Source organism: Sceloporus occidentalis, unplaced genomic scaffold (assembly GCF_023333645.1).
Source record: "Sceloporus occidentalis isolate IW3139 unplaced genomic scaffold, rSceOcc1.0.p SCAF_40, whole genome shotgun sequence".
Lineage (NCBI taxonomy): Eukaryota > Metazoa > Chordata > Lepidosauria > Squamata > Phrynosomatidae > Sceloporus > Sceloporus occidentalis.
The window spans coordinates 245226-270970 of record NW_028317020.1 but is presented as its reverse complement, the minus strand read 5'-3'; the positions used below and the strand labels follow the sequence as shown (position 1 = coordinate 270970).

The 25745-nt window shown below is 39.7% G+C and overlaps 1 protein-coding gene across 1 annotated transcript; it reads left to right on the top strand.

Moving 5' to 3' along the window:
- The first annotated feature begins 323 nt into the window (after positions 1-323).
- Positions 324-25205, top strand: EMID1 (EMI domain containing 1). The gene is made up of 15 exons (XM_089489419.1): positions 324-478; positions 1580-1693; positions 2125-2228; positions 7005-7094; positions 8826-8887; positions 8970-9090; positions 9727-9816; positions 10692-10811; positions 12062-12139; positions 12231-12274; positions 12664-12717; positions 17149-17193; positions 17378-17422; positions 18798-18882; positions 25069-25205. Exons 1-15 carry the CDS (start codon positions 324-326, stop codon positions 25203-25205), a joined length of 1344 nt encoding a protein of 447 aa, XP_089345545.1.
- Positions 25206-25745: the final 540 nt, after the last annotated feature.

Below are 25745 nucleotides of genomic sequence, written 5' to 3'. Positions count from 1 at the left end.
GTAGGCAAAGTCTGTGCTGATTTCTTTCTTCGTTCTCTGCAGCGTGGGGGGCAGATCCTGAGAAAGGCAGGGGGTAGGGGGTGAGACTCTTCACTTAGGAGGCTGGCTGGAGGCCGGATTTGTCCTCAGTGACTTTGAGAGACTTTATTGAAGATCATCAAGTGGTTTCCTCACGAAAGAGTTGGATGCACATCGCTTGTTACCTGTGTCTATGGAGGGGGGAACGCTAGTGGACTTTTAACTCCTTCCCGTCCTAAGCAGCTTTAACACTGGCAGATCAGGATCACATAAGGGAAGAGTGGGATTAGCCGTGTAACTGAACCATGAACGTGTGGGTGCCCGGCTCCTGTTGGCATGTCCTGCTGTGCCTCTGGGCGCTTCTGGACAAAGGGTATAGCACGTGGACATCAGGAGCTCAGTACCGATATGCACCAGCACTGCAGCTAAAGCCCAGAGAGTCACCCACCAGCCCCAAAAGGTAACTAAAACAATGTTGGCTGTAGGCTGCTGTATGATGTGCCTGTACCTGCGCATGCGTATCATTGACTTGGGCAGGTATACTAAATTGTTTCTAATACCCTATTAATGCAGGGGCTGTTGCATCGGATCCACAGGGGGAATGCCGAATCTCCGACCCCAGGACCCTGCGATCTTAATTAGGCTCAAAGGGCTGCCTTAGTTATTGTACGGCTGGAGCAGCTATTTTTGTGACAATTTTTTTTGCAACTATGTCGCTGCAGCGAACACAAGCAGTGGCTTAGAAAGCACTCTTTAGTGGGAATCAGCTGGAATCTTTTCAGCTCATAATTCAGATGTCTGCAAGGCTATGAACGCAGCTGCGGTGACCCCCCCCCCCCATACAGATATGATGTCTTCTGCTCCTGGAGGAACATAATAAGTTATGTCCAGGATGAGCTGACTGGCTGGATATTTGTGGCCTGAGGATGTTGAAGTGGGAACAATAACAATTTATATGGGAAGATCAACAAAGGAAGGAGAGAGATAAACAAGCTGTCCACAAAACCTGCCCTGTCACAGCAAAATGCAGGACAAAACTTGGTCCCTCTTAGTGCTCCCTCTCCTCCAAAAACTCTGAGATCTTATTCTCTTGCTGGGGTCATCTTGTGGTGTCGCTTTTATTTGTGGTATTCGTTGCTCATTCATATAATTATGTTAAATGTCCTACCCGCATTTTTTTATAGTGTCGTTTTAATTAATTTGGCAGATGTGTTGCCCCCAGGCAAGTACACAAGCTGGCCTGAGTATGGATGTGACTCTTGTGCTGTCTGCATAGCGTGTTACTGTTTACCCGCAGATCAGCTACACCTTGTGCATGCACACTGTAAATAAAGGGGTCTCTGGCACACAGGTAGTGGGTGCAGCCTTCTGTTTACCCCTGGAGCAGTCTTAGAGTGTCTGGCACTCCCTCCACTTGTGAGAGCTATCCCGCTCCCCTAAGGCAAATTCAGCAGAAGATTCACATAGGCTTTCTCTATGGTGTAGTATTTTTGTATCACAATATATTTAAAGGCATACGTGTAAATATATGTTATCCATTGTGTCTCTTTCTGTATTGCAGGAACTGGTGCTCCGTGCCTGTCAGCCGGACGGTCTCTTGCCAGGTTCAGAATGGCACCTTCTTGCAGAGGGTCTACCAGAACTGTCATTGGGCAGCAGGCTGCTCCGGGGGGAGGTGAGCATTAAAGCACATGCTGTCTTCAGGTGTCTTCTTTGTATCCTCTCTCTTTTCATGTCTGCTACTATATGATTTTATTTGCTCCTTTTGCCCACCACATTCCATTCATATCTCTATGTTGCATGCTATATTTTTGACTTTGCTCACTCATACTGTCTCTGCCAGAGCCTTGACTTTGCTCACTCATACTGTCTCTGCCAGAGCCTTGACTTCTCTCACTCATACTGTCTCTGCCAGAGCCTTGACTTCGCTCACTCATACTGCCTGTGCCAGAGCCTTGACTTTGCTCACTCATACTGCCTGTGCCAGAGCCTTGACTTCGCTTGCTCACACTGTATGTGCCTGAGCATCAGCCTCTCTATACATTACACTGCATGAATCTGAGCTCTAGCCTCTCCCTTACACATTGTTCTTCATGGCTTTTTTAGTTACAGAACAGTTGTCAGACCAACCTACAGACTCAGTTATAAGACAGTAACATCTCTGGAATGGAGGTGCTGCCCAGGATACAGGGGTCTTAATTGTGAAGAGGGTAAGAAACTGTCATTTTTATCTGCCTTAATGCTAATATCCTTGGCATTTATATCAAGAAATGCATGACAGGAATGTTACAAATGGAGTAACATTGTCTGTAAGAATGGTGTTTATATATGGGGAATTAATGAATCCAAAATGTCTGGAACAGACAGAGTGCTTTCCTGTGGTTGGGTAGTTGGCAGACTAGGTTGGCCGGACCACTGGGTTTCTATAAGAAGTGTAGATTATACACAGCCCTTCCTCCAAAACTCCTCAGCTCAGAGATGTAAACTGGCCACTGTTCCTCATTGATGTGCCTCTGTCAATGACTGGATGAGCTCTTGCTAAGCAGCTTGCACTAGGGCTCATCAGTTTCTAATTACGCGCTTGCCTTCCTGATGTAATGAAAGAAATGTATAAAAGATACTGTTACTGGCACAGTCATTATGGGCAATGTTTTTGGACTGATTGCAGATAATGCTGTGGATATGCTGGTGTAACACTGTATAGTGATATAAATATGTTGCACTTTTGTTTTTTAAGTTCAGTTGCCCTATTTTGGTTGGAGTTGCAATCTAAGATATTATATATATATATATATATATATATATATATATATTATAGTCTGTTTTAGTAAGTATTGTGGAAAAACAATCGCCATATCTGGGTATTATGACACAGTACAATGATTTTCAATAGATGGAAAATGAGCCATAAAACTTGCACACATGGAGCCAAGAACCACTGATTTACATAAACTGGACCTTCACTCATGTTTTGTTACCTCAAATATCGTTTGTCTTTAACTCATCAACCATTTATTTGTGTACACGTTGCACAGTATCACAGATCACATATTTGTTTGTTTTGGAACCAGTCATATATCTGTTGGACAAAAAAAACAACTAATTATTTGGTTTGTGAGAAACCAGAATACTCCAGAGAAAGGGGCCTGTCCAGCGCATTGGGGCGTTGTACGCTTACCCAGAGCATCTGCATCTCTTCCTGTTCCTGACAGAAGGAAGATGTAAATCTGCAATGGTTATAGAACTAATATAGTCTTTGACCTGTGCCCTTTCCTTGGATCCTTGGATCTCACTTCCTAACGAACATAATACACAACAATAATATCTCCTGGAGAGGAACGAGGTGCTAGATAAATAAGTTAAGTAGTGGACCAATTTTCAATTTTTAGTGATAATATACATTTGAAGAATTATGATGAGAGGGGGAAAAAAAGCTAATAAAGACTTATTGAAGGATCTTGTGAAAATGCAAATTCAGGTAACTGTATATATTTATTCACACTATATGGACAAAAGTATTGGGACAACTAACCATTACACCAACAGAGACTTTTATGGCATCACATTCTAAATACATAGACATTAATATGTAGTTGGTCCCCCTTTCCAGCTATAACAGCTTCCACTCTCCTGGAAAGGCTTTCCACAAGATTTTGGAGTGTTTCTATGGGAATTTTAGCCCGTTCATCCAGTAGAGCATTTGTGAGGTCAGACACTGATGTTGGGCGAGAAGGCCTGGCTCGCAATCTCCTTTCCAGTTAATCTCAAAAGGGGTTGAGGTCAGGGCTCTGTGGGGGCCAATCAAGTTCTTCCTCACCAAACTCATCCAACCATGTGTTTATGGACCTTGTTTTGTGCACTGGGGCACAGCCATGCTGTTATAGAAAATGGCCTTAGCATAGCATTGTCCAAAATGTCTTGATATGCTGACAAACCAAGACATTTTGGATGAAAGGGCAAAAGTTCCCACAGAAACACTCCAAAATCTTTTGGAAAGCCTTCCCAGAAGAGTGAAGTTGTAAAACCTGCAAATGGGGAACCAACTTCATATTAATGTCTTTATGTCTAGGATGTAATATCATCAAAGTCCCTGTTGGTCTAATGGTCAGGTGTCCCAATACTTTTGTCCATTTAGTGTATGTATAATGATACAGTCGTGTGAAAAAGACCCTCTTTGAATTGTATGGTTTTACATATCAGGACATCAGGGTCTAAAAATTAGGTAATACAACCTCAGATGAACAACACATGACATATTACTTTGTGTCATGATATATTCAACAAAAATAGAGTCAGATGATTGTTATTATGTCCTGATATGTAATACAATATAATTCAAAGAGGGTGTACTTTCTTTTTAACACAACTGTATGTACACTATATTACCAGAAGTATTTAGACACCCCTCCTAAGTATTGAGTTTAGGGTGTTTCAGCCACACATTTTGGTAACAGGTGTATAAAAATCAAGCACATAGACAGCCATCACCATCATGACTTTATACGTGGCACTAACATAGGATGCCGCAAGTCAATTCTTCAAATTTGATCTTGATAAATGTGCCCAGGTCCACTGTGAGTGTGATTGTTGTGAGGAAGAAGCATCTTGGAGTAACAACTGCTCAGCTATGAAGCAGTAGACTATGCTAACTCACACAGTCTTGCTGCTAAGTGCTGAAGTGCATATACAACTAAAAAAAAAGAAAACGTCATCTGTAGCATCACTGATTACAGGGTTCTAAACTGCCTCTAGAAGCATCATCAGCACAAACGTTGTGGACTTGGAACGCCAAATGCAAGCGAGGCCTTCTCATCCAACTTTGACGCAACTCCATATAAATGCCCATGGTTTTGGAATGGGATGTCCAACAAGCTCATATACGTGTGATGGTCACGTGTCCACATACTTTTGGTCATATAGTGTTTATATACATGCAAGGATTTCCATTTAAAGTCAGCGCTTTCTTGATTTTTTTAGCCTTTTCCCAAGGGACTTCAATTGGGAATCGGGGGGAACTCGTTAAAATTCAGGCAAGTCTTGGATTGAACTTTCTGGGTTTTAAGAGGGACCATAGCATATTGAAGCTGAGATCTAGGAGGCCCTGAATAGCCTTGTGTGAATACCTCAAGAAAACCCCCAGGCTTTCCGACTTATTCGCCTGTGCTAATTTAAGGGCCATAATTGCTTTGGATAGAAATTGTGGTATGATAGCAACACATCCCAAATTTTAAACTTTTTAATTCTTAATTGCAACTACATTCTAAAAGGTTTTCTACATAACTGTATTTTTTGATGACATTACAACTTAGAGTAAACATACTGTAAACCCAATTTTTGTCTAGTTGCAAGGGATCAAGTTGGCCCAAGAGAATAGAAATTCATCTTCGGATATTCATTGCTCCTTAAGTAATGGGTGTTTCACCCTGAGAGGCTTTCATACTGTAGCTTCCCAGAATTCCCCGAACTCTGGGAAACTTCCCTCAAGCTGAGCACAGTGAGTTCAAATTAACAAATATACAAGTTAAAAAAATACAAGAGTTGTTTGACAGATAGAAAGTAAGCTAATTTCCCCAATGAGCTCTTTGTTTCTCTCATTTGAGAAATACGTTTTGAAAGTTTTCGTTTCTAGAGAACAGGAGAAATGGAAAAGCTTTGAGTGTAAGAAAAAGCAAACCCGGATAGAAAGATATACAGAATAAGATATATATGATAATGCACACGGAAAGACAACAAACAAGAAGCTTGGAAAGTCGTATAGAATAAGAAGCAGAAATATACAGGGACAGCTAAAAGAACTGTACAATGTTCAACCAAGTATCACAGGACTCATGCAACTAATGGGTTAATCAAAAGGCAGAAGGGGAAGCCTGCAATAAAATGTTGCTTGGGGTGCTGTTCTCTCAGATGGGTGAGGCAAGGGGTTGGTGTGGAATATGATATATGTAATATGTATTATGGGCTCCGCTAAGCTTGCTCAGGAGGCTTAGTTTCTATAGGAGAAGATTACAGAGTATTTTGAGCGATTTAATAAGATTAAAGATCTGTACCTTTCTCCCAGTAACACAGTGAGGCAGCCATTACCATATGCTGGGGTGGGGGGCTCCCTCGCAGGCTCCCTCCCATCTGATTTGACCTATAGGAAGGCTATTCCGAGCACTGGGAGACAGATACATAAACAGTGGCTCTTTTTGTACTTGGGTAGCCATGCTTGTATGGAAGTAATAAGTGTTTTATGAAAAGCGTGGGAAATAGCTGGAATAGCTTCCCGCTATAACATGAACATAGGGGATTTTAAAAGGCCAGCTATATGAATGACGGCATCCTAAAGAATAAATACACAGTTGGCAGTACAATTTAATCAGATTAAGCAGCTGATCCGTGGGGCCCCATTCCATGTTGGGTGGAGAGACATATGAATGACAGTGAAGACTAACAACATTACTCTAATGTATGGTTTTTAAACATATAGGTGTGATGGTCAGGTGTCCACATACTTTTGGTCACATAGTGTATCTACGGTAGTTTGTGTTAGCAGGGCAGTGGATGAAATAGTGTATTTGTTTATAGAGTATTACCCAAGGTGGAATGAAAGATGATCAATGAGGACTTCTCTGTCTAAAAGACAAAATAAATTCCATAAACAAGTTGATTTAGAATAATGGTACAGTTTGTGTCTAAAGGGTGTAGGTATATTTCATATGGGTTTAGCGTGACTAGTATGTGCAAAGCTGCAAAGTAACATGTAGTAGTGGAAGACAAAGAAACGCAAGATGTTCCAAAATGCTGTATATATTATGTATCTTAGTATTATTGTTGTATTATTATGTATTGATTTATATAGCACCGTCATATTCTGCAGTGATGTACAATAGGTAAACAGGACATAAGCAGTAGTGCATAACATAATTTAACAATTCTGACTTACAGAAATAAACGTTAAGGAGGGTCTCGGTGAAATGAGTTGTGTGTCTTTCCTTTTGTTCCAGAGACTGGATCCTTGGCGGAAGTACAGGAAGCTCCCCGGGTCAGTGCCCCGCTTCGGAAATTGCCCGCTAAGGCAAGGGGTAGCTTCTCAGGTAACCTAGACAAATTCAGGTGCCTAATTGCTTATCTAGGTCTCAATAGCAGAAAGTGCACGTTTCATTGGGCCAGTGGACATGAAGAAGATCCTGTGCTTCCAAAGCTTTGCTTCTACAGATGAAAATAAGTAACTGCAATTTTTGGTGAACGGGGACTTTATCATCACACAGAATATTTGGGTGATTACAGGTCCAGAATATATGAAGGCATGTACAGCGATACAGTTGGCCTTGGCGGCTCACAATCTGTGTACTTTTTGTACATGTGTGTTTGCACTCGTGGGTTATGGGACTGTGTCCTCCTTTCACCCTTCCATGCTTCAGTTTTTCTTAGATCAGGGGGTTAAACGCAGAGATCACAAACTGTGCCAAGCCAGCTGGGAAAAAGCGGGCAGCTGTGTGGGAATCAGCTGCTATACTGAATAACCCTTTCACTGCTGCAGGCAAGTCTTAAAATAACCCTTTATGTGTCAGGATGACCTTTTTCTGTTAGTGGTAGGTTGAGCGTTTTTGTTAGACTCTGCTTTCCATTTTTTAAAGAAACCAGCCCAAAAAAAAAAGTGACTACAAGACATGCTTCACGACATCACTATATAAAATAGGTCTTGGGTTTTGGCTCTTACCCATAACGCTCTAGGGCCTGGCGTATGAAGACACCCTCCCCAGTGCTATTACTGCACAGAGTGATCCACTTGTTACCATGGCAATCACTGCAATGTGGCCTGCGAAAGAGATGAGGAAAATAGGAAAGGTTGAAAGATAATGGGAGTGAGTTATGCAATAAGATATAATAATAAATTCAGCGGAGGAGAAGATAAAATACACAAAATGTGTTGTGCGATAATCAAAATAACAAGTCTAATAACTAGGGGCAGTATACAAATATTTAAAAGCATATGAAAATATAAAATTACATTTAAAATACAGAGTTGTGTGCTAATTAAAATATAGAATAATGTAAAATGAAGAAAGGAAATCAGATAAAAAGAATGCTGAGTGAAAAAAGAGATTAAAGGGAAGAGTCATAGCTGTGAGGGGGGAATAGAATGTGAAGAAATGCAAATCCCGCACTCCAAAGTAAGTTGTTAAGTTATACATTTTATTATTTATATAACGGGCCAGTGAATCAGAAGGAAAGGTTTAATCGCTTAACGCGTTTCGCGCTTAACTACATATATGCTACTAATAAAAGAGAGCCTGGGCTGTGCACGGCTCTGTAACTGTCTGTGTACCCACAGTCAATATTAACACCCTTGGTAGATACGGAGACATTTACACTTACTGTGCCGGTAGGATATTCACATGCTAGGACAGCTATACTAAGGTCAAATGTTAACAAGACACTGCAGAAATTAGTACTTGAGGTCAAAGGTCACAGCTCAGGGTTAACTGCTCTGAGTTTTCTTTATAGGGGTAAGATAGAGATTCACTGGAGTATATGATTTTAGAAACGGTGTAGTTAAAATGCGTTGATTTTAATGCTAGGCTGTTTGGCCATCCCTCAGTTGCATCATGAAATTAAAATACATTTTTATAAGTTGCACTGCTTTGTTGCATTACTCTTTTTTGCCGATAGATAGATAGATCGATAGATAGATAGATAATCCCATGTGATTAGAGGTGTAGTGCAGGGGTTCATTTTATTGCTCTGTTTTATATTGTATGAGTGCTAATGTCAGGTTACATAGTGGATTACCTTATTATCTCTGATTCTCTGTTTTGATTAAGGATGTCTGAACTGCAGTCACATCCCAGAGATGAATGAGCGCCTGAGCTCCCTGGAAGCCAAGGTGATATGTCACAGTGGAACACGTTTACCATTTTAGAAACAGAGGTGTATGCGTTCTTTGGTCTAACTGTTCTCTTTTTTAGGTGGCAATGATCTTACAATCTGATTCGACTTTATCGGAGAAGCTTGGGTCTTTTTCTGATACCTCCCATCTATGGGGAAGCCAACAAGCCCGAGGTAGCCCTGGAGAGGTGGGAATAAAGGGTAAGGGGAGGATATGTGATCTACCTTTCTGAATGTCTGCCTCCTGCAGTTTTGCACAGCACCTTCGTCAGTCTACTGGTACTTTTTTAACCCCCCCCCCCCTGTACAGAATGCTATATCTGCTGTATTCATTATTTTGAATGCCCAATGCCATCTTGGTCTGCTTTTATATGTTCAGGTTTAACTTCATTGTCCACCCTCCCTTCTTCTCCTTACTGGAATCCTGGCCTGGGTCCTCTGACTTCCATTTTTGGAGGATATGTGTCACAGGACATTGCACATGTGTGAGAGAGGAAGGAACTGGGGACACGAGAGGCCTTTGCCCATCCTGTGACGCCACTCAGAAGTCATTGGACCTCACCCTTACCTCTTAACCCTTTCAGTGGCAGTGTTCTTCACCACATGGTTCTGTTTAATCTGCACTCATCTATTTGGGTGTATTCACTAAATAATCATTACCTCTGCATTCCATGACATAACATGTTCCTCATCTTTTTCTGTAGGGTCGTCCATGACACAGCATGCAAAGGGATCTCACCTTGCCCGAGATGGTATGTGATTTTCCTTTTGGTTGTTTGTTTTTATCTCGAAATACAGCCCTACTTATCATTATCTTAACTTTGAATCTTGTTCCAGGTATTCTTCCAAGGAATGTCCCTCATGGGCCAGTAGGGGATCCTGGAAGCCACGGATCACCAGGAATTAAAGGTCCATCTGGACCTCCAGGTGAGATAGTATTAGGTTTGCTTCTCTCTGTCTACTTTTTTCCATCATGCGTTTTTTTTTAAATTTTGTAGCACTTTATGTTCTGTAATTAGAGTCATAACAATTTAAATGGTTTCCCCCAGACCACAGATTACCATGTACCAATTTTAATCTTTAAAACTGTAACCTTTTGAATAATAGAGGAAGATAATGGTGTATTACTCTCTAATTTCATCAAAACTCATTCCTTACACTGTATCATATCATATGCAGAACATCATGTTGTTTATTCATCACACCCCTTCCTACTTGTTTCACATATCATTATCCAGCTATTTTTATTTAACTCTTTGAATGTCAGTGGTTAACAGGTTCTCATGGTAAATTGATGTGCATTTGCTTTTAGAGCTTTTACACTAAACAATCATGTGTGTGTTATCACTTTTATAATGTTTAAATATATCTCTAAGGTGTCACTGTTAAAGCCACAAGTTAAAGCTTATGTTTCCAGCTTTCTTATTAAAGTTTAACTGAGGCCGCTAACCCCAGTCCTAACTTTTTTTAAACAAATTAAATCATTTAAAGAGGAAGTATAAGATATCCCTAAAAGTTCAGATTTAGACTGGTAGATTACTGGTAAAGTCCCCAGTGTATAAAAAAATACATTTTCCCCTACAAATTCACGCTTGCAATACCTACAAAGGCTAGGGAGACTCATATCTATCTACTATGCTTGGCACTCAGTGAGTGTGAATATACCATGTTTACTAGCCTCACTGAGTGCCCCACATCCAATATATGAGCTTTTCCCCTCCATATCGTTCTGTGCTATTTTCTCTCACTTTCTCAACCTTGTGACAGTGATGGAACGGTCTACTTAATGTTTCTTCACACAGGTCCACCTGGATCACCAGGTCCACCAGGACGAGATGGTGCAGTGGGACCCCCTGGTGAAAGAGGCCCTCCTGGTCCTTCAGGTCCTCCTGCTCCAGTAGTGCAGAGACTAATGGATCAAGGTGAGCTTGTCTTGTACATGTTGTTCTTATAGAAAAAGAAGAGTCTAAATCACATCAATATTTGTGTGAACACTCTTTGCCTTCAAAACAGCATCAATTCTGCTAGGTACACTTGCACATAGTTTTCCGAAGGAACTCGGCGGGGAGGTTATTCCAGACATCTTGGAACATCTTGCCTCTCTCCATGTAATACCAGTCAAACTCGATGATGTTGAGATCAAGGCTCTGTGGGGGCCAAACTATCTTTTCCAGGACTGATAAAGAATAAACTATTAATGTGTCTATTTTTTCAAAGCATTCTTACCGTACAGCCTTTTTCCCACACCTACCAAAAACGTTTGCACAGTACTGTATATATGTTCAATATATTGGCAGGTGCTTAAAAAAGCATCAGCGTATATTTTCTGGAAGTTATTCCCTTTGCACAGTGGCACCCCGGCTGATAAAATGTGACCAAAAAAAACTTTCTGGGCAGGATATTGGTGAGACATGGGCAGAACACGGCCAAATGTGGATTGAACATGCTTGGAAATTGGTGGAACATGGCCAACAGTGGGTGGAGCTTAAATAAAGCCACCTTCTTTTACGCCTCATAGGACATTCCTATAAAAAAGGTGCTCCAGTCGCATGCCAGATCTACCTCCCGCAGAGCCTTGGCCTGTGCCCAGGAATTGAGAAACTATGACATTTTATTCAGTTAAAGAACAGTTATTGTAAACAAATAATTTTTCTACTTGAATAAAACAGTTAAAAGAAAAATTGTGCCAAGCAGTACAAATGCAAATAGGAAGCAAAATTCCCAAGCAAAAATGCTGGAATTGAATGTGGATCTTCTTGAGTGTACACATGCGAGCAGCACCCTCTTTAACTAACGTATCAGTTTGTCTTAGTCTGCCAATTCAAGTTTTGTCATATACTCTGAATATATGTATTGTATGAAGCGCTGTGTATATTGTTGGTGCTATTTAAATAAAAGTTAATAATACTTTGACTGCTGGAGCAAGATCTGTTCTGGAATGAATATCTGACAGTACTGTGTGCATCGTGTAGTGGTGGCCTTGTGTGCAGACCACTTTTGGGGAGACACCAGTGGCAAACAGGACATCTGCAAATAAATAGATTTTTTGTTTGCTATATAGAAATATATAATCAGTCTTGTATTCTTTTTACCCCTCTCAAGCAATAGTGTCAGAAAGTAAATTTTTGTCAAATTCTGTAAAATTTGCTAAATAAAATGTGTTTTTTTGTAGACATATTTAATTCCAACCGTTTTACAGAAACTGGGAGCCCCCCAGTTCAAGGGCCAAGGGGACCTCCAGGACCTGTAGGCAAGTATTGTATGGTTTCTTTATCATTGCATGATTGTTTTTTTTATGTTTTTAATTTTAATCTACCCCATTTCTATTTTATACTCTTTAGGGCCACGAGGACCCCAAGGGCTAATTGGACCCCCGGGGCAAGAGGTACTAGATTTGTAACCACATAGTCCATAGTCCCGTTATATAACATAGACAAATGTGATTCCAACCAGTGTTTTATAATTGTTGTTAATATTTTGTAGATTGTGTTGCTAAGTATTGTTGTGTTAGTATATGTTGATTGTTGATGTCTTTACCATTCTGTCGCCAGTAGCACCTAATGGCAAGTACAACAATTATGCAATAATTATATTGTTCAGGTTGTTGAAGACATAGAAATACTATCAAAACCTGAACCTATGAGCTACAACTATCTTATGGTAGCTCTGGGGGAGATAACCACTACTATTCGTTACTGCAGACTGACTGGATATAATATGCTCTACATATTGTTATTTATTGCCATTCATTGTATTGCTGTTGTCATTTTATAGGGATTACCTGGCCCACCAGGTAAAGATGGACACAGAGGAGAAAAGGGAGACATTGTAAGTGATATATCCAGTGAAAATGCTGCACTGCTTACTGTTTAATAAAATCCAAAGACACCAAGGTTGTATCTAAGACAAAGTTACTTAGTATGACCTAGTGACTGTATCTTGCACTGTATAACATTACTCAGTATAGCTCACATGCTGGATCTTGCACTGTATAACATTACTCAGTATAGCTCACATGCTGGATCTTGCACTGTATAACATTACTCAGTATAGCTCACATGCTGGATCTTGCACTGTGTAACATTACTCAGTATAGCTCACATGCTGGATCTTGCACTGTATAACGTTACTCAGTATAGCTCACATGCTGGATCTTGCACTGTATAACATTACTCAGTATAGCTCACATGCTGGATCTTGCACTGTATAACGTTACTCAGTATAGCTCACATGCTGTATCTTGCACTGTGTAACATTACTCAGTATAGCTCACATGCTCAGTATAGCTCACATAGTTCACATGCTGGATCTTGCACTGTATAACATTACTCAGTATAGCTCACATGCTGTATCTTGCACTGTGTAACATTACTCAGTATAGCTCACATGCTGGATCTTGCACTGCATAACATTACTCAGTATAGCTCACATGCTGGATCTTGCACTGTATAACATTACTCAGTATAGCTCACATGCTGTATCTTGCACTGTATAACATTACTCAGTATAACCTACTGACTGTATCTTGCACTGTATAACATTACTCAGTATAGCTCACATGCTGGATCTTGCACTGTATAACATAACTCAGTATAGCTCACATGCTGGATCTTGCACTGCATAACATTACTCAGTATAGCTCACATGCTCAGTATAGCTCACATAGTTCACATGCTGGATCTTGCACTGTATAACATAACTCAGTATAGCTCACATGCTGTATCTTGCACTGTATAACATTACTCAGTATAGCTCACATGCTGTATCTTGCACTGTATAACATTACTCAGTATAGCTCACATGCTGGATCTTGCACTGTATAACATTACTCAGTATAGCTCACATGCTGTATCTTGCACTGTATAACATTACTCAGTATAGCTCACATGCTCAGTATAGCTCACATAGTTCACATGCTGGATCTTGCACTGTATAACATTACTCAGTATAGCTCACATGCTGGATCTTGCACTGTAAACATTACTCAGTATAGTTCACATGCTGTATCTTGCACTGTATAACATTACTCAGTATAGCTCACATGCTGGATCTTGCACTGTATAACGTTACTCAGTATAGCTCACATGCTGGATCTTGCACTGTATAACGTTACTCAGTATAGCTCACATGCTGGATCTTGCACTGTATAACATTACTCAGTATAGCTCACATGCTGTATCTTGCACTGTGTAACATTACTCAGTATAGCTCACATGCTGGATCTTGCACTGCATAACATTACTCAGTATAGCTCACATGCTGGATCTTGCACTGTATAACATTACTCAGTATAGCTCACATGCTGGATCTTGCACTGTATAACATTACTCAGTATAACCTACTGACTGTATCTTGCACTGTATAACATTACTCAGTATAGCTCACATGCTGGATCTTGCACTGTATAACATAACTCAGTATAGCTCACATGCTGGATCTTGCACTGCATAACATTACTCAGTATAGCTCACATGCTGTATCTTGCACTGTATAACATTACTCAGTATAGCTCACATGCTCAGTATAGCTCACATAGTTCACATGCTGGATCTTGCACTGTATAACATAACTCAGTATAGCTCACATGCTGGATCTTGCACTGTAAACATTACTCAGTATAGTTCACATGCTGTATCTTGCACTGTATAACATTACTCAGTATAGCTCACATGCTGGATCTTGCACTGTATAACATTACTCAGTATAGCTCACATGCTGGATCTTGCACTGTATAACGTTACTCAGTATAGCTCACATGCTGGATCTTGCACTGTATAACATTACTCAGTATAGTTCACATGCTGTATCTTGCACTGTGTAACATTACTCAGTATAGCTCACATGCTGGATCTTGCACTGTATAACATTACTCAGTATAGCTCACATGCTGTATCTTGCACTGTATAACATTACTCAGTATAACCTACTGACTGTATCTTGCACTGTATAACATTACTCAGTATAGCTCACATGCTGGATCTTGCACTGTATAACATAACTCAGTATAGCTCACATGCTGGATCTTGCACTGCATAACATTACTCAGTATAGCTCACATGCTGTATCTTGCACTGTATAACATTACTCAGTATAGCTCACATGCTCAGTATAGCTCACATAGTTCACATGCTGGATCTTGCACTGTATAACATAACTCAGTATAGCTCACATGCTGTATCTTGCACTGTATAACATTACTCAGTATAGCTCACATGCTGGATCTTGCACTGTATAACATTACTCAGTATAACCTACTGACTGTATCTTGCACTGTATAACATTACTCAGTATAGCTCACATGCTGGATCTTGCACTGTATAACATAACTCAGTATAGCTCACATGCTGGATCTTGCACTGCATAACATTACTCAGTATAGCTCACATGCTGTATCTTGCACTGTATAACATTACTCAGTATAGCTCACATGCTCAGTATAGCTCACATAGTTCACATGCTGGATCTTGCACTGTATAACATAACTCAGTATAGCTCACATGCTGGATCTTGCACTGTAAACATTACTCAGTATAGTTCACATGCTGTATCTTGCACTGTATAACATTACTCAGTATAGCTCACATGCTGGATCTTGCACTGTATAACATTACTCAGTATAGCTCACATGCTGGATCTTGCACTGTATAACGTTACTCAGTATAGCTCACATGCTGGATCTTGCACTGTATAACATTACTCAGTATAGCTCACATGCTGTATCTTGCACTGTGTAACATTACTCAGTATAGCTCACATGCTGGATCTTGCACTGCATAACATTACTCAGTATAGCTCACATGCTGGATCTTGCACTGTATAACATTACTCAGTATAGCTCACATGCTGTATCTTGCACTGTATAACATTACTCAGTATAACCTACTGACTGTATCTTGCACTGTATAACATTACTCAGTATAGCTCACATGCTGGATCTTGCACTGTATAACATAACTCAGTATAGCTCACATGCTGGATCTTGCACTGCATAACATTACTCAGTATAGCTCACATGCTGTATCTTGCACTGTATAACATTACTCAGTATAACCTACTGACTGTATCTTGCACTGTATAACATTACTCAGTATAGCTCACATGCTGGATCTTGCACTGTATAACATAACTCAGTATAGCTCACATGCTGGATCTTGCACTGCATAACATTACTCAGTATAGCTCACATGCTGTATCTTGCACTGTATAACATTACTCAGTATAGCTCACATGCTGGATCTTGCACTGCATAACATTACTCAGTATAGCTCACATGCTGTATCTTGCACTGTATAACATTACTCAGTATAACCTACTGACTGTATCTTGCACTGTATAACATTACTCAGTATAGCTCACATGCTGGATCTTGCACTGTATAACATAACTCAGTATAGCTCACATGCTGTATCTTGCACTGTATAACATTACTCAGTATAGCTCACATGCTCAGTATAGCTCACATAGTTCACATGCTGGATCTTGCACTGTATAACATAACTCAGTATAGCTCACATGCTGTATCTTGCACTGTATAACATTACTCAGTATAGCTCACATGCTGTATCTTGCACTGTATAACATTACTCAGTATAACCTACTGACTGTATCTTGCACTGTATAACATTACTCAGTATAGCTCACATGCTGGATCTTGCACTGTATAACATTACTCAGTATAGCTCACATGCTGTATCTTGCACTGTATAACATTACTCAGTATAGCTCACATGCTCAGTATAGCTCACATAGTTCACATGCTGGATCTTGCACTGTATAACATAACTCAGTATAGCTCACATGCTGTATCTTGCACTGTATAACATTACTCAGTATAGCTCACATGCTGGATCTTGCACTGTATAACATTACTCAGTATAGCTCACATGCTGTATCTTGCACTGTATAACATTACTCAGTATAGCTCACATGCTGGATCTTGCACTGTATAACATTACTCAGTATAGCTCACATGCTGTATCTTGCACTGTATAACATTACTCAGTATAGCTCACATGCTCAGTATAGCTCACATAGTTCACATGCTGGATCTTGCACTGTATAACATTACTCAGTATAGCTCACATGCTGTATCTTGCACTGTATAACATTACTCAGTATAGCTCACATGCTCAGTATAGCTCACATAGTTCACATGCTGGATCTTGCACTGTATAACATTACGCAGTATAGCTCACATGCTGCATCTTGCACTGTGTAACAATTCTATGATAAACTCACACACATTATATCATACCATAGGGCCCAGCTGGCCAGCCAGGAGACCCTGGGACCAAAGGTGAAATGGTAGGTTAGTCTTAGACTCACATATTTCTCTCTCTCTTTTTTCTCTCCCTCCCCCCCCCCTTTATTTCCCCTCTGTCTCTGCTCTTTTCCTTTCCTCATCTTATTCTAATAACTTTTTTATATTTTTTTTCTTATCTTTCCCTCCACAACTTCATTTTCTTTTGTAACTGTTCTTGTATGCCAGGGTCCTCCCGGACAGAAAGGTGAACCAGGAGAAAGAGGGGAACCTGTAAGTATGGAAACAAGCAAAATATTATCCTCTGATATCACCACTTCCAATTCGCTAACCCCTCTGGAGATCCTCAACCTATGTGAAGTATCTATAAACTCAGTTACTCCAGTGTATTTTGTCATGTCATGCAATATTATGTGAAAGTATTATATCTGTCTATACTATATTTGTCTTTTTACATATTATATCTACCCATACCTCAAGCTACCCATAAACTCAGAACATTACTTTTTACTTCTTATTAGTGTTGTTACTTCTTAATGGTGTTTCTTTAATATCTGCTCTTCATCTAGTTCTATGATATCATCATTATTGCCAATGTGTCTTTAACTTCTGGTCCCTGCTTACCTATCTTATTCTTCCAACTCATATCAGTTTCCCATCTTGTTGACAAACACTTTTTCCTATAAAGACGCCCAATAAAGTCTTAGTAAGCAATAGTACCTATTGATCTTATTGTTTATTATTTAAGGGACTCCTAGAACTCTAATTTAGGAATTAGGTGTTACAATGAGTTTGGTGGGTCTTTGCAGTACAGAGTGATACAGCTGTGGGGATTCCCTCTGTCTCACCCTCTTCTTTCTCCCCACGGCCTCTTTTTTTAACACTTTCTATGTTCTTCAAAACCTGCCATGTAACCCTTTCCCTGATGCATTGTGTCTTTTTAAGCAACATAATGGTTAATTGTATTAACTCATAGAAATCCAGCATGTAACAGCCAATCTTAACATTAAACGTTCTTCTGGACAATTCATTATTTGTAGGTTATCATTCATATAAGACCGTGTAGTGCTAAATTAGATTTCAGTCCTATTCCATAAGGCCTATGTAATGGAATGGGTTAGCGCAATAATGCCTTAAAGATCATATGAAACTATATTTTTAAAAGTGCAATCCTACAGGAATGTTCTTTTGTAGCTCGGTCAAGGGGACTATAACCTGTAAGAAATAGACTTCCAATGTAATCTTGTTACACCTCAAAATTTCGATCACTTACTTTAAAATCCAGGATATCTGGGGAGAATTGCCACTATATAGGAAAACATGACCCTATAGTTATTTAATTGAAACCTCATCAAGTACTTTTATTATTGAAAATATGTTTAGGATAAGTGGCGGTATTAAAATATTTTTTTTGTAATAAAATTATGAAGGCTGACATGCTAGAAGGACTAACATTTTATTTGTAATTTGAATAGTGCAATAAATTGTGATTGCGCTCTTTTCCTACCAGGCTTATGCATGAGTCTTGTTAACTGTTAGTGTGCCAGCATTGTAGTTGCAGCTTAAAGATGTCTTAACCTTTGAATGGTGCAATATGGGTGGGAGGGGGTTAATCCCTCACAGCTGTGTCTGTCTCTTGCTCGCACAGGGAGAGAGAATGCTGCAGATCAGAGAAGCACTGAAGATTTTAGCAGAGAGAGTATTAATATTGGAGACAATGATTGGAATACATGGTGAGTATTTGGGTAATGTTTGAGAAGAAGCGAGAGGCAGTCATACAGTACTTCAAAATGGAGAGATCAAAGATCTGATGGTAGGAGGCAAATGCAGCAGACAACAGGAGCACAGGGTTTTGAGGAACAGGGCGAGTGTGTAGGAATTCAACAAACGTTTTAGATAAAGAAGAAATAATGAAAAAAACGGGTCCTGTAGGTGTGCATTTTGTTTATTTTCCACTTAAAAATATGGGATGTCTGCACAATAGTGTGATCTCCTGGCTACATAGCATCTGGGCAGATACACACAGGCTTCAGCTTCTAGTTAACACAGTAGTTAGTCTCTGGACAGCCAATCCCTCCAGCCTTACATTAAGGTAATAGGTGGTCTTTACTGACATATTATGTGAATGTGGACAACAGCATACTGTTTGTTACTTAAAAAACTAATGGCTAATTGGTAAAGCTACAAGGTATACTTGTATTGGTTGCAGTTTATGTAACAGGATATGTTTACTGCTGCCATTATTAGAAGCAGTAGATTCCTTCGTACTTCATACTGTGATGTAAAGGTTGTATGTGAAATCACAAATTACACTCAAGAGTCCCAAATTCTTTAGAGTGTCTAGATGTCTGAAATCTGTCACATAATTATCTCAATCATTGGATTAATGGTGTTATTTTTATGATATTTTCTGCTTCAAAGTGTGTTTTGAAAACTGCATACATCTGGAATAACTGAATGCGCCTTTGATGCCCTCTGGCTGGAAGTGACATCAGACTCCAGCCACTGTTTAACTATGCTGGAATGTACGCTTCATACTTCTGAATCTGTAAAATCCCTGTGTTCCCGCATGGAGGAAGCGCAGGCTGAGCAAAGTACTACTTCCCATCTGTCAGGGTCGAACGGACAAGGTTTTTTTTCAGTTTAGTGACCACGTCTGCCATTTTTCCCATGAAACAACATTTTACATGTCGCTAACCAACACGTGTGTTGCCCTGACTACTGTCCTGCATTATGTGGGATGCTCCAACACGCAGAAGGGATTTCGGTCTTAAATTTTATATCCAACATACTGCACGGTAGTCGTCACCATGCCCTCATAAAACCCAGCGCAACAATAGTTGTTTGCTTGCTTTGGTAAATTAATTACAGCATGCAAAGGATACAAAACGTATGTATATATATATATATATATACGTGAATTATGAGAGAAGGTGGTTAAACTTGGTAGTAGAAGTATTATTAAACACTCATCTACAGACACCAGGCAAGCCAGAAGGCTTGTTTTTCCCTCAGAAATCTCATGGTGCTGCTACAACCACAAGGGATTCTGGGTAGGCGCATGCAAATAAGGTCAACAATTACATAGTTACATAGTTCATAAGGTTGAAAAAAGACCTAAGTCCATCAAGTTCAACCCTTCTACCTTACCTTTCTATTCTTGATCCAAAAGAAGGCAAAAAAACCCTAATTAAGCTACTTCGAATTCTGCAATCAGGGGAAAAAATTCCTTCTTGACTCCAAGAGGCAATCGGATTTCTCCTTGGATCAAGAAGCTCTAAAATATTAATATTATTCTATTTATATGCCTGTATATCATGCCTTTCTAAGAAAATATCGAGGCCCCTTTTGAAGGTATCTAATGTATTGGATAACACCACCTCCCTTGGAAGTGAATTCCATACCTTAATTGTCCTCACTGTGAAGAATCCCTTCCTTTGTCGTATATGAAACCTGCGCTCTTCCAGTCTCAGAGGGTGACCTCTTGTTCTTTGTATATTTCTGTTAATGAAAAGGTCACTGAAGAGCTCTTTATATTGGCCCTGCATATATATTTATATAATGTTATCATATCCCCTCTGAGACGCCTTCCTTTTTTAGTCTCTCTTCATAACTAGTATCTCCCAATCCCCTTATTAATTTCGTAGCCCTCCTTTGCACTTTTTCTAATTCCATAATGTCCTTTTTAAGGACCGGTGCCCAGAATTGTACCGCATATTCAAGGTGAGGTCTTACCAATGACCTGTAAAGAGGCAAGATAATATCCTCCTCCCTTGAATCAATACCTCTTTTTATGCATGCCAAAACCTTATTGGCCCTCGCAGCTGCTTGCTGGCATTGCGCACTGTTGTCAAGTCTGTTGTCAACCGTTATTCCTAAATCCTTCTCATTGGTAGTTTCCCCCAAGGATATTCCATTTAAAGAATAGGTTGCATTTTTATTATTTTTACCATAATGCATAACTTTGCATTTCTCTATATTGAACCTCATCTGCCTCTTGCACGCCCAGTCCCCAACTCTGTCTAGATCTTCCTGCAATGAAGAAACATCAAGATTAGTCTGAATTACCCGGCCTAATTTTGTGTCATCAGCAAAAACTGTGACATGGCTCTTAATGCAGCTTGGGAGATCATTTACAAATAAACTAAGAAAAAGAGGGCCGAGGACAGACCCCTGAGGCACTCCACTCAATACCTGCGTACAGGCTGAGAAACATCCATTCACAACAACCATCTGCATTCTATCTTTTAGCCAATTTCTGATCCACATACAGACATTTGCCCCTAAGCCTATTTCTGTTAATTTATAGAGTAGCCTTTTATGCGGAACCGTATCAAACGCCTTGGCAAAGTTCAGATAAAGCACATCTACAGCCAACCCCAGGTCTATATTTTTACTAACTTCTTCATAGAATGCTAATAGGTTGGTTTGACAAGACCGGTCTTTCACAAATCCATGTTGACTTCTACTAATTGGATTATGGATCAAGATATGATCTTGAATGTATACCTTTAGCAACCCTTCAAATAATTTCCCCACTACCGATGTTAAGCTTACTGGCCTGTAATTGCCCAGTTGAGATTTTGAGCCTTTTTTAAATATGGGCACAACATCTGCCTTGCACCAATCTAATGAACTATGCCCGAGCTGAAAGAATCCCTAAAGATTAGCAATAGTGGCTGGGCCAGAATTAGGCTTAGTTCCTTCAGTATCCTTGGGTGTATACCATCTGGTCCAGGGGCCTTAACAGTATTTAATTGCTTGAGCACTTTTTCTGTCAGCCAATCCCATGTTTGTTGCAACGGTTCCTTAAAATTAGCCAGCAGGGGCTCCGTCATTGGTTCTTCCTTGGTATAAACAGAAGAAAAAAAAGCATTTAAGATGTCGGCTTTCTCTCTGTCTTCACTAACCAAATTTCCAGTTTCAGATAATAACGTACCAACATTCTCTACCTTTAACTTTTTTCCATTCACATACTTGAAAAATTTCTTGGGATTGGTTTTACTTTCCTTGGCAATAAATTTCTCATTTTCTAGTTTAGCCATTTTAATCTCCTTTTTGCAGGCTTTGTTGGCATCTTTGTATGCCATAAATGATACTACCGACCCCTCGCTTTTATAATGCTTAAATGCCAATTGTTTACTTAAAGGTATTCCATTTGTCCTCTGTGTTTAACCCAGAGAACAATCCATCCCAGTCTATACATTCCATGGTGGACCTTAGCCTGTCAAAGTTTGCCCTTCTGAAATTAAGAGTTTTGGTAGAGCAGTTACTCATTTGCTTTTTGGAATTAATCTCAAATGAAACCATGTTATGGTCACTATTTCCCAAGTGTTCTCTTACTTTAATGAGATCACCTTTTGCCTCTATATCCACTTCATACATGGATCCCTTGAAAGTAATTGCCCGCTGTACAAGACAGCCTTTAGACAAAACTTGGGAAGAGGTGCAGTAGCCAGATCACCACTCATGGACAGCTGTTTTGTCCTTAATGGGACTCATCAGCATGAGGTTGGGATACTGGCTTAATACTTGAGGCTTGGGGTAGTACGAGAAATACCATTACATGTGTTATGGTGGGTAAAGGTGATGGAAAACCCTTCCACTTAAAATTAAGGGGAGTAGAAGCATTATTAAACACTCTTCTACAGACACAGATGATGTGGTGGTTAAACTTGTCAGAGAAGTCAGCAAAATGTATGATAAGCAATGGAATCTATGTGCTCATTAGGCTCTGTTTTTCTGGAAATGCCACCAAGTTAAGAAAGACTTTGACATTTGGTCTGAGCTACAATGAAAGCTGTGATACTTGATAAATAGGATGTAGAATTAAAGGGCTTGGTAGTTGTATTGCGATACACTAAGCTCTTTTTCTTTGTTGCAGTGCCCTCTGGTGGAATAAGTGCACAATTCTGTGGGTCATAATTAAAGCAAACCGGAGACAATTATGGAGTAGAGTGCTATTTAAGATGAAACATTACAGGTTTCTCTGGTGTTTTTACATATTTAGTACTTTACCTAAGAATTAATTTATCGTAATTCTTGATGGGGATGTTCTCCCCTTGGTCTGACAGTATTTTAGCTTTTCTTTAGATCACTTCTTATCCTCTTCTGTTCTTCATTGATCCAGTTGTCTATTCGTGTGTTCTTTGTTTTTGCACACTTGTCACTCCAGAACTTCCCATCACACACCTTTCCTGCCATTTAAATATCATGTTCATTCCTCTTCATTTCACTGCCTTTACCCATCCTTCACACGAGTCCATGTGCTTCAGTGTCCCATTGTGCTATTTTCGGTCTGACAGGTGGTCAGCTTAGCCTCCTTTCTCCAGCTTCAAGAACAGCTGGAACTGCTGGTTAGAAGGGTCACTCTGCTTGAGTACATTATGTGGCCAGGTAACAATAGCCTTGCACTGCTTGTACCGTCAGTAAGCTTCCCACCCCTGCATTTCTCCAATGGTCCCGCAACCGCTCTCAGTACTCACGGGGCTGTGAAGGTATCATGTTCCGAACTGCTGACAGTAACCTCATATACCAATTTTTATGTTGCTGTGCAAACTATATTTTATGAGAATTTAGTAGCTACTGGTCATCATATGAGTGATAACAATTGTAATTACAATTCCTAGGATACATTTAATCTCATTTCTAATATGCATTGTAAATGAAGAATGTGCTATCATTACAGCCCTTGTGATCGTCCAACTAGAAGTTAGGTCAAAGTGCGCATGTTACCTCTGCGTTCCTGGTGCATGAAGCTGCAAATGTGCACGAGGCATGTTATTGTAGAAAGAAATGCACGTTGTTTGTGTCTGTATCTGTGTTTAAAGAAGCTACATTGAGTGGTTCATTTGTTCCCCCTTACCTGTTACATGCTATGTGGCCTCACCATACTTCAAATTATTATTACAAATCCAGCTAAGGCAGTCTGATGCTAGTGAACATGGGCAGCAATACCATCATGCATGTTTAGACTAGAATGTTATGATGTGATGCTTCAGTATGGAAACTTTAAGCTGTCCCCTTAAGTACGTTGGGTTAAAACACAATTGTTCTATAGAGGCATCATGGTGATGAGACCTTTGATAAATTATGATCTGGAAAAAGAAAACCAGACAATAGTTTAATTTTTAACACTGAGAATAGCCTTTGCCTGTTCTTTATATGGTTACATAGTATTCTAGAGGCTCTGGTGTGTACACTGTTGCTGTCTAAATGGAAGCTTCATATAATGTCTTACAGTGGAGTTGTAGAGAGTCATGATATAGTGTTTTGCATCTGGTTAACTTCACTACATCTCAGACTCAGACAAGCTCACTCAAAGCAGCTCAGAAACTGTGGTGGTGTTTAAAAGAATAGGAAAAAAAGAGACTTGCTGGAATGCCATAATGTCCATTGGGAGAATAATGATAGCCAGGCTTTAGGTTTTGTAGCATTATTACTAGAAATTAAATTAAAGAGGGAAGAATTGAGCGGGTTTGTGAGCCAACCATGAAATGAGATGGGAAGATATATTGGGTAGTACCGGTATCCATTATTTGTGATTATTGATGTCAGCAAGGAAGCAGTTCATGTGCTTCATGTAGGATATCTGGGAGTGAAGTCAGTGTTAGCACTGTGGCTTCTTTTTTTGCCAATGTCTGGACTTGATTAAAGCGGTCCATTTAACTTTTATCTTTTAATTTGTTGTATACAGATATTACTAGGTTCTTAAATCACTATGATTAGTACTGTGGATAGTCTGTTTAGGTGTAAAACTCTAGATTGTTGACTGAGGTAAAACAGCAGAGGGTAGTTTGTCATTGTGGAGCTGTTTGGGGTAGTGGTTGAGGTGGTCCAATTAAGTAGTGCAGTAACAGAGTAGGTATTTAGGGTCCGTGTCATTTCTTTTAATATTGTTACCCCCATTTTTCTTTCAGAAACAGATGCTGGCTCAGGGAGAGAACCTTCCCCAACAGGCACTACTGGCTTCTATAGGGGCAGGCGCAACGGGCCCTCGCCATACAGAATTTTATCAACACAGCATAATGAGGACGAGGAGGATGAGACTTACTGATGGTTCCAAACATTCTGCTTTTATACAAACAACCTTGGATATATCCCTAACCCACCTTCACATCTTAGTGCCTTTTTACCCTAACATCCAGGATGCAACAATTGGAAGATGGTTTCTTGGAATAGATTAATACTTATGCAGCAACATTTCCATGGAACATATTACAAGATTGCTCTTGCAGAAAAGTGGGTTATACATTTTTGTTGTATTATTAATGTCGCCTGTTTCCTTTTAGCACTGAGATAAAACACAATTTGCATATTCCATTCCTACATTCATTGAAGGCAATGCTAATACGTATTATAGTACAGTGCTGCAATATTACATTCAACTCAGACCATATTTATTTTTAGTGGGCATCCATACAGTACTTGTTGGCCCCATACTTTTAATGGTTCCTTTCTCTAAGAAGACACATTGGCCTTTATGTTAGCACTTAAAATGGCAGCAAGAGTTGCCAGCACAAGGGGGTGCTGCTATGTGAATGCCACAACATGATAATGATAGATCGGTTGTCATGGTTATTATAAGAAGATACGT

Excerpts from the sequence above, each read along its gene's own strand:
- EMID1 (XM_089489419.1), top strand. The coding sequence starts at position 324 with ATGAACGTGTGGGTGCCCGGCTCCTGTTGGCATGTCCTGCTGTGCCTC. Across the intron at positions 7,095-8,825 it reads GGCAAGGGGTAGCTTCTCAG|GATGTCTGAACTGCAGTCAC; the intron begins GTAACCTAGACA and ends GTTTTGATTAAG. Across the intron at positions 18,883-25,068 it reads GACAATGATTGGAATACATG|AAACAGATGCTGGCTCAGGG; the intron begins GTGAGTATTTGG and ends TTTTTCTTTCAG.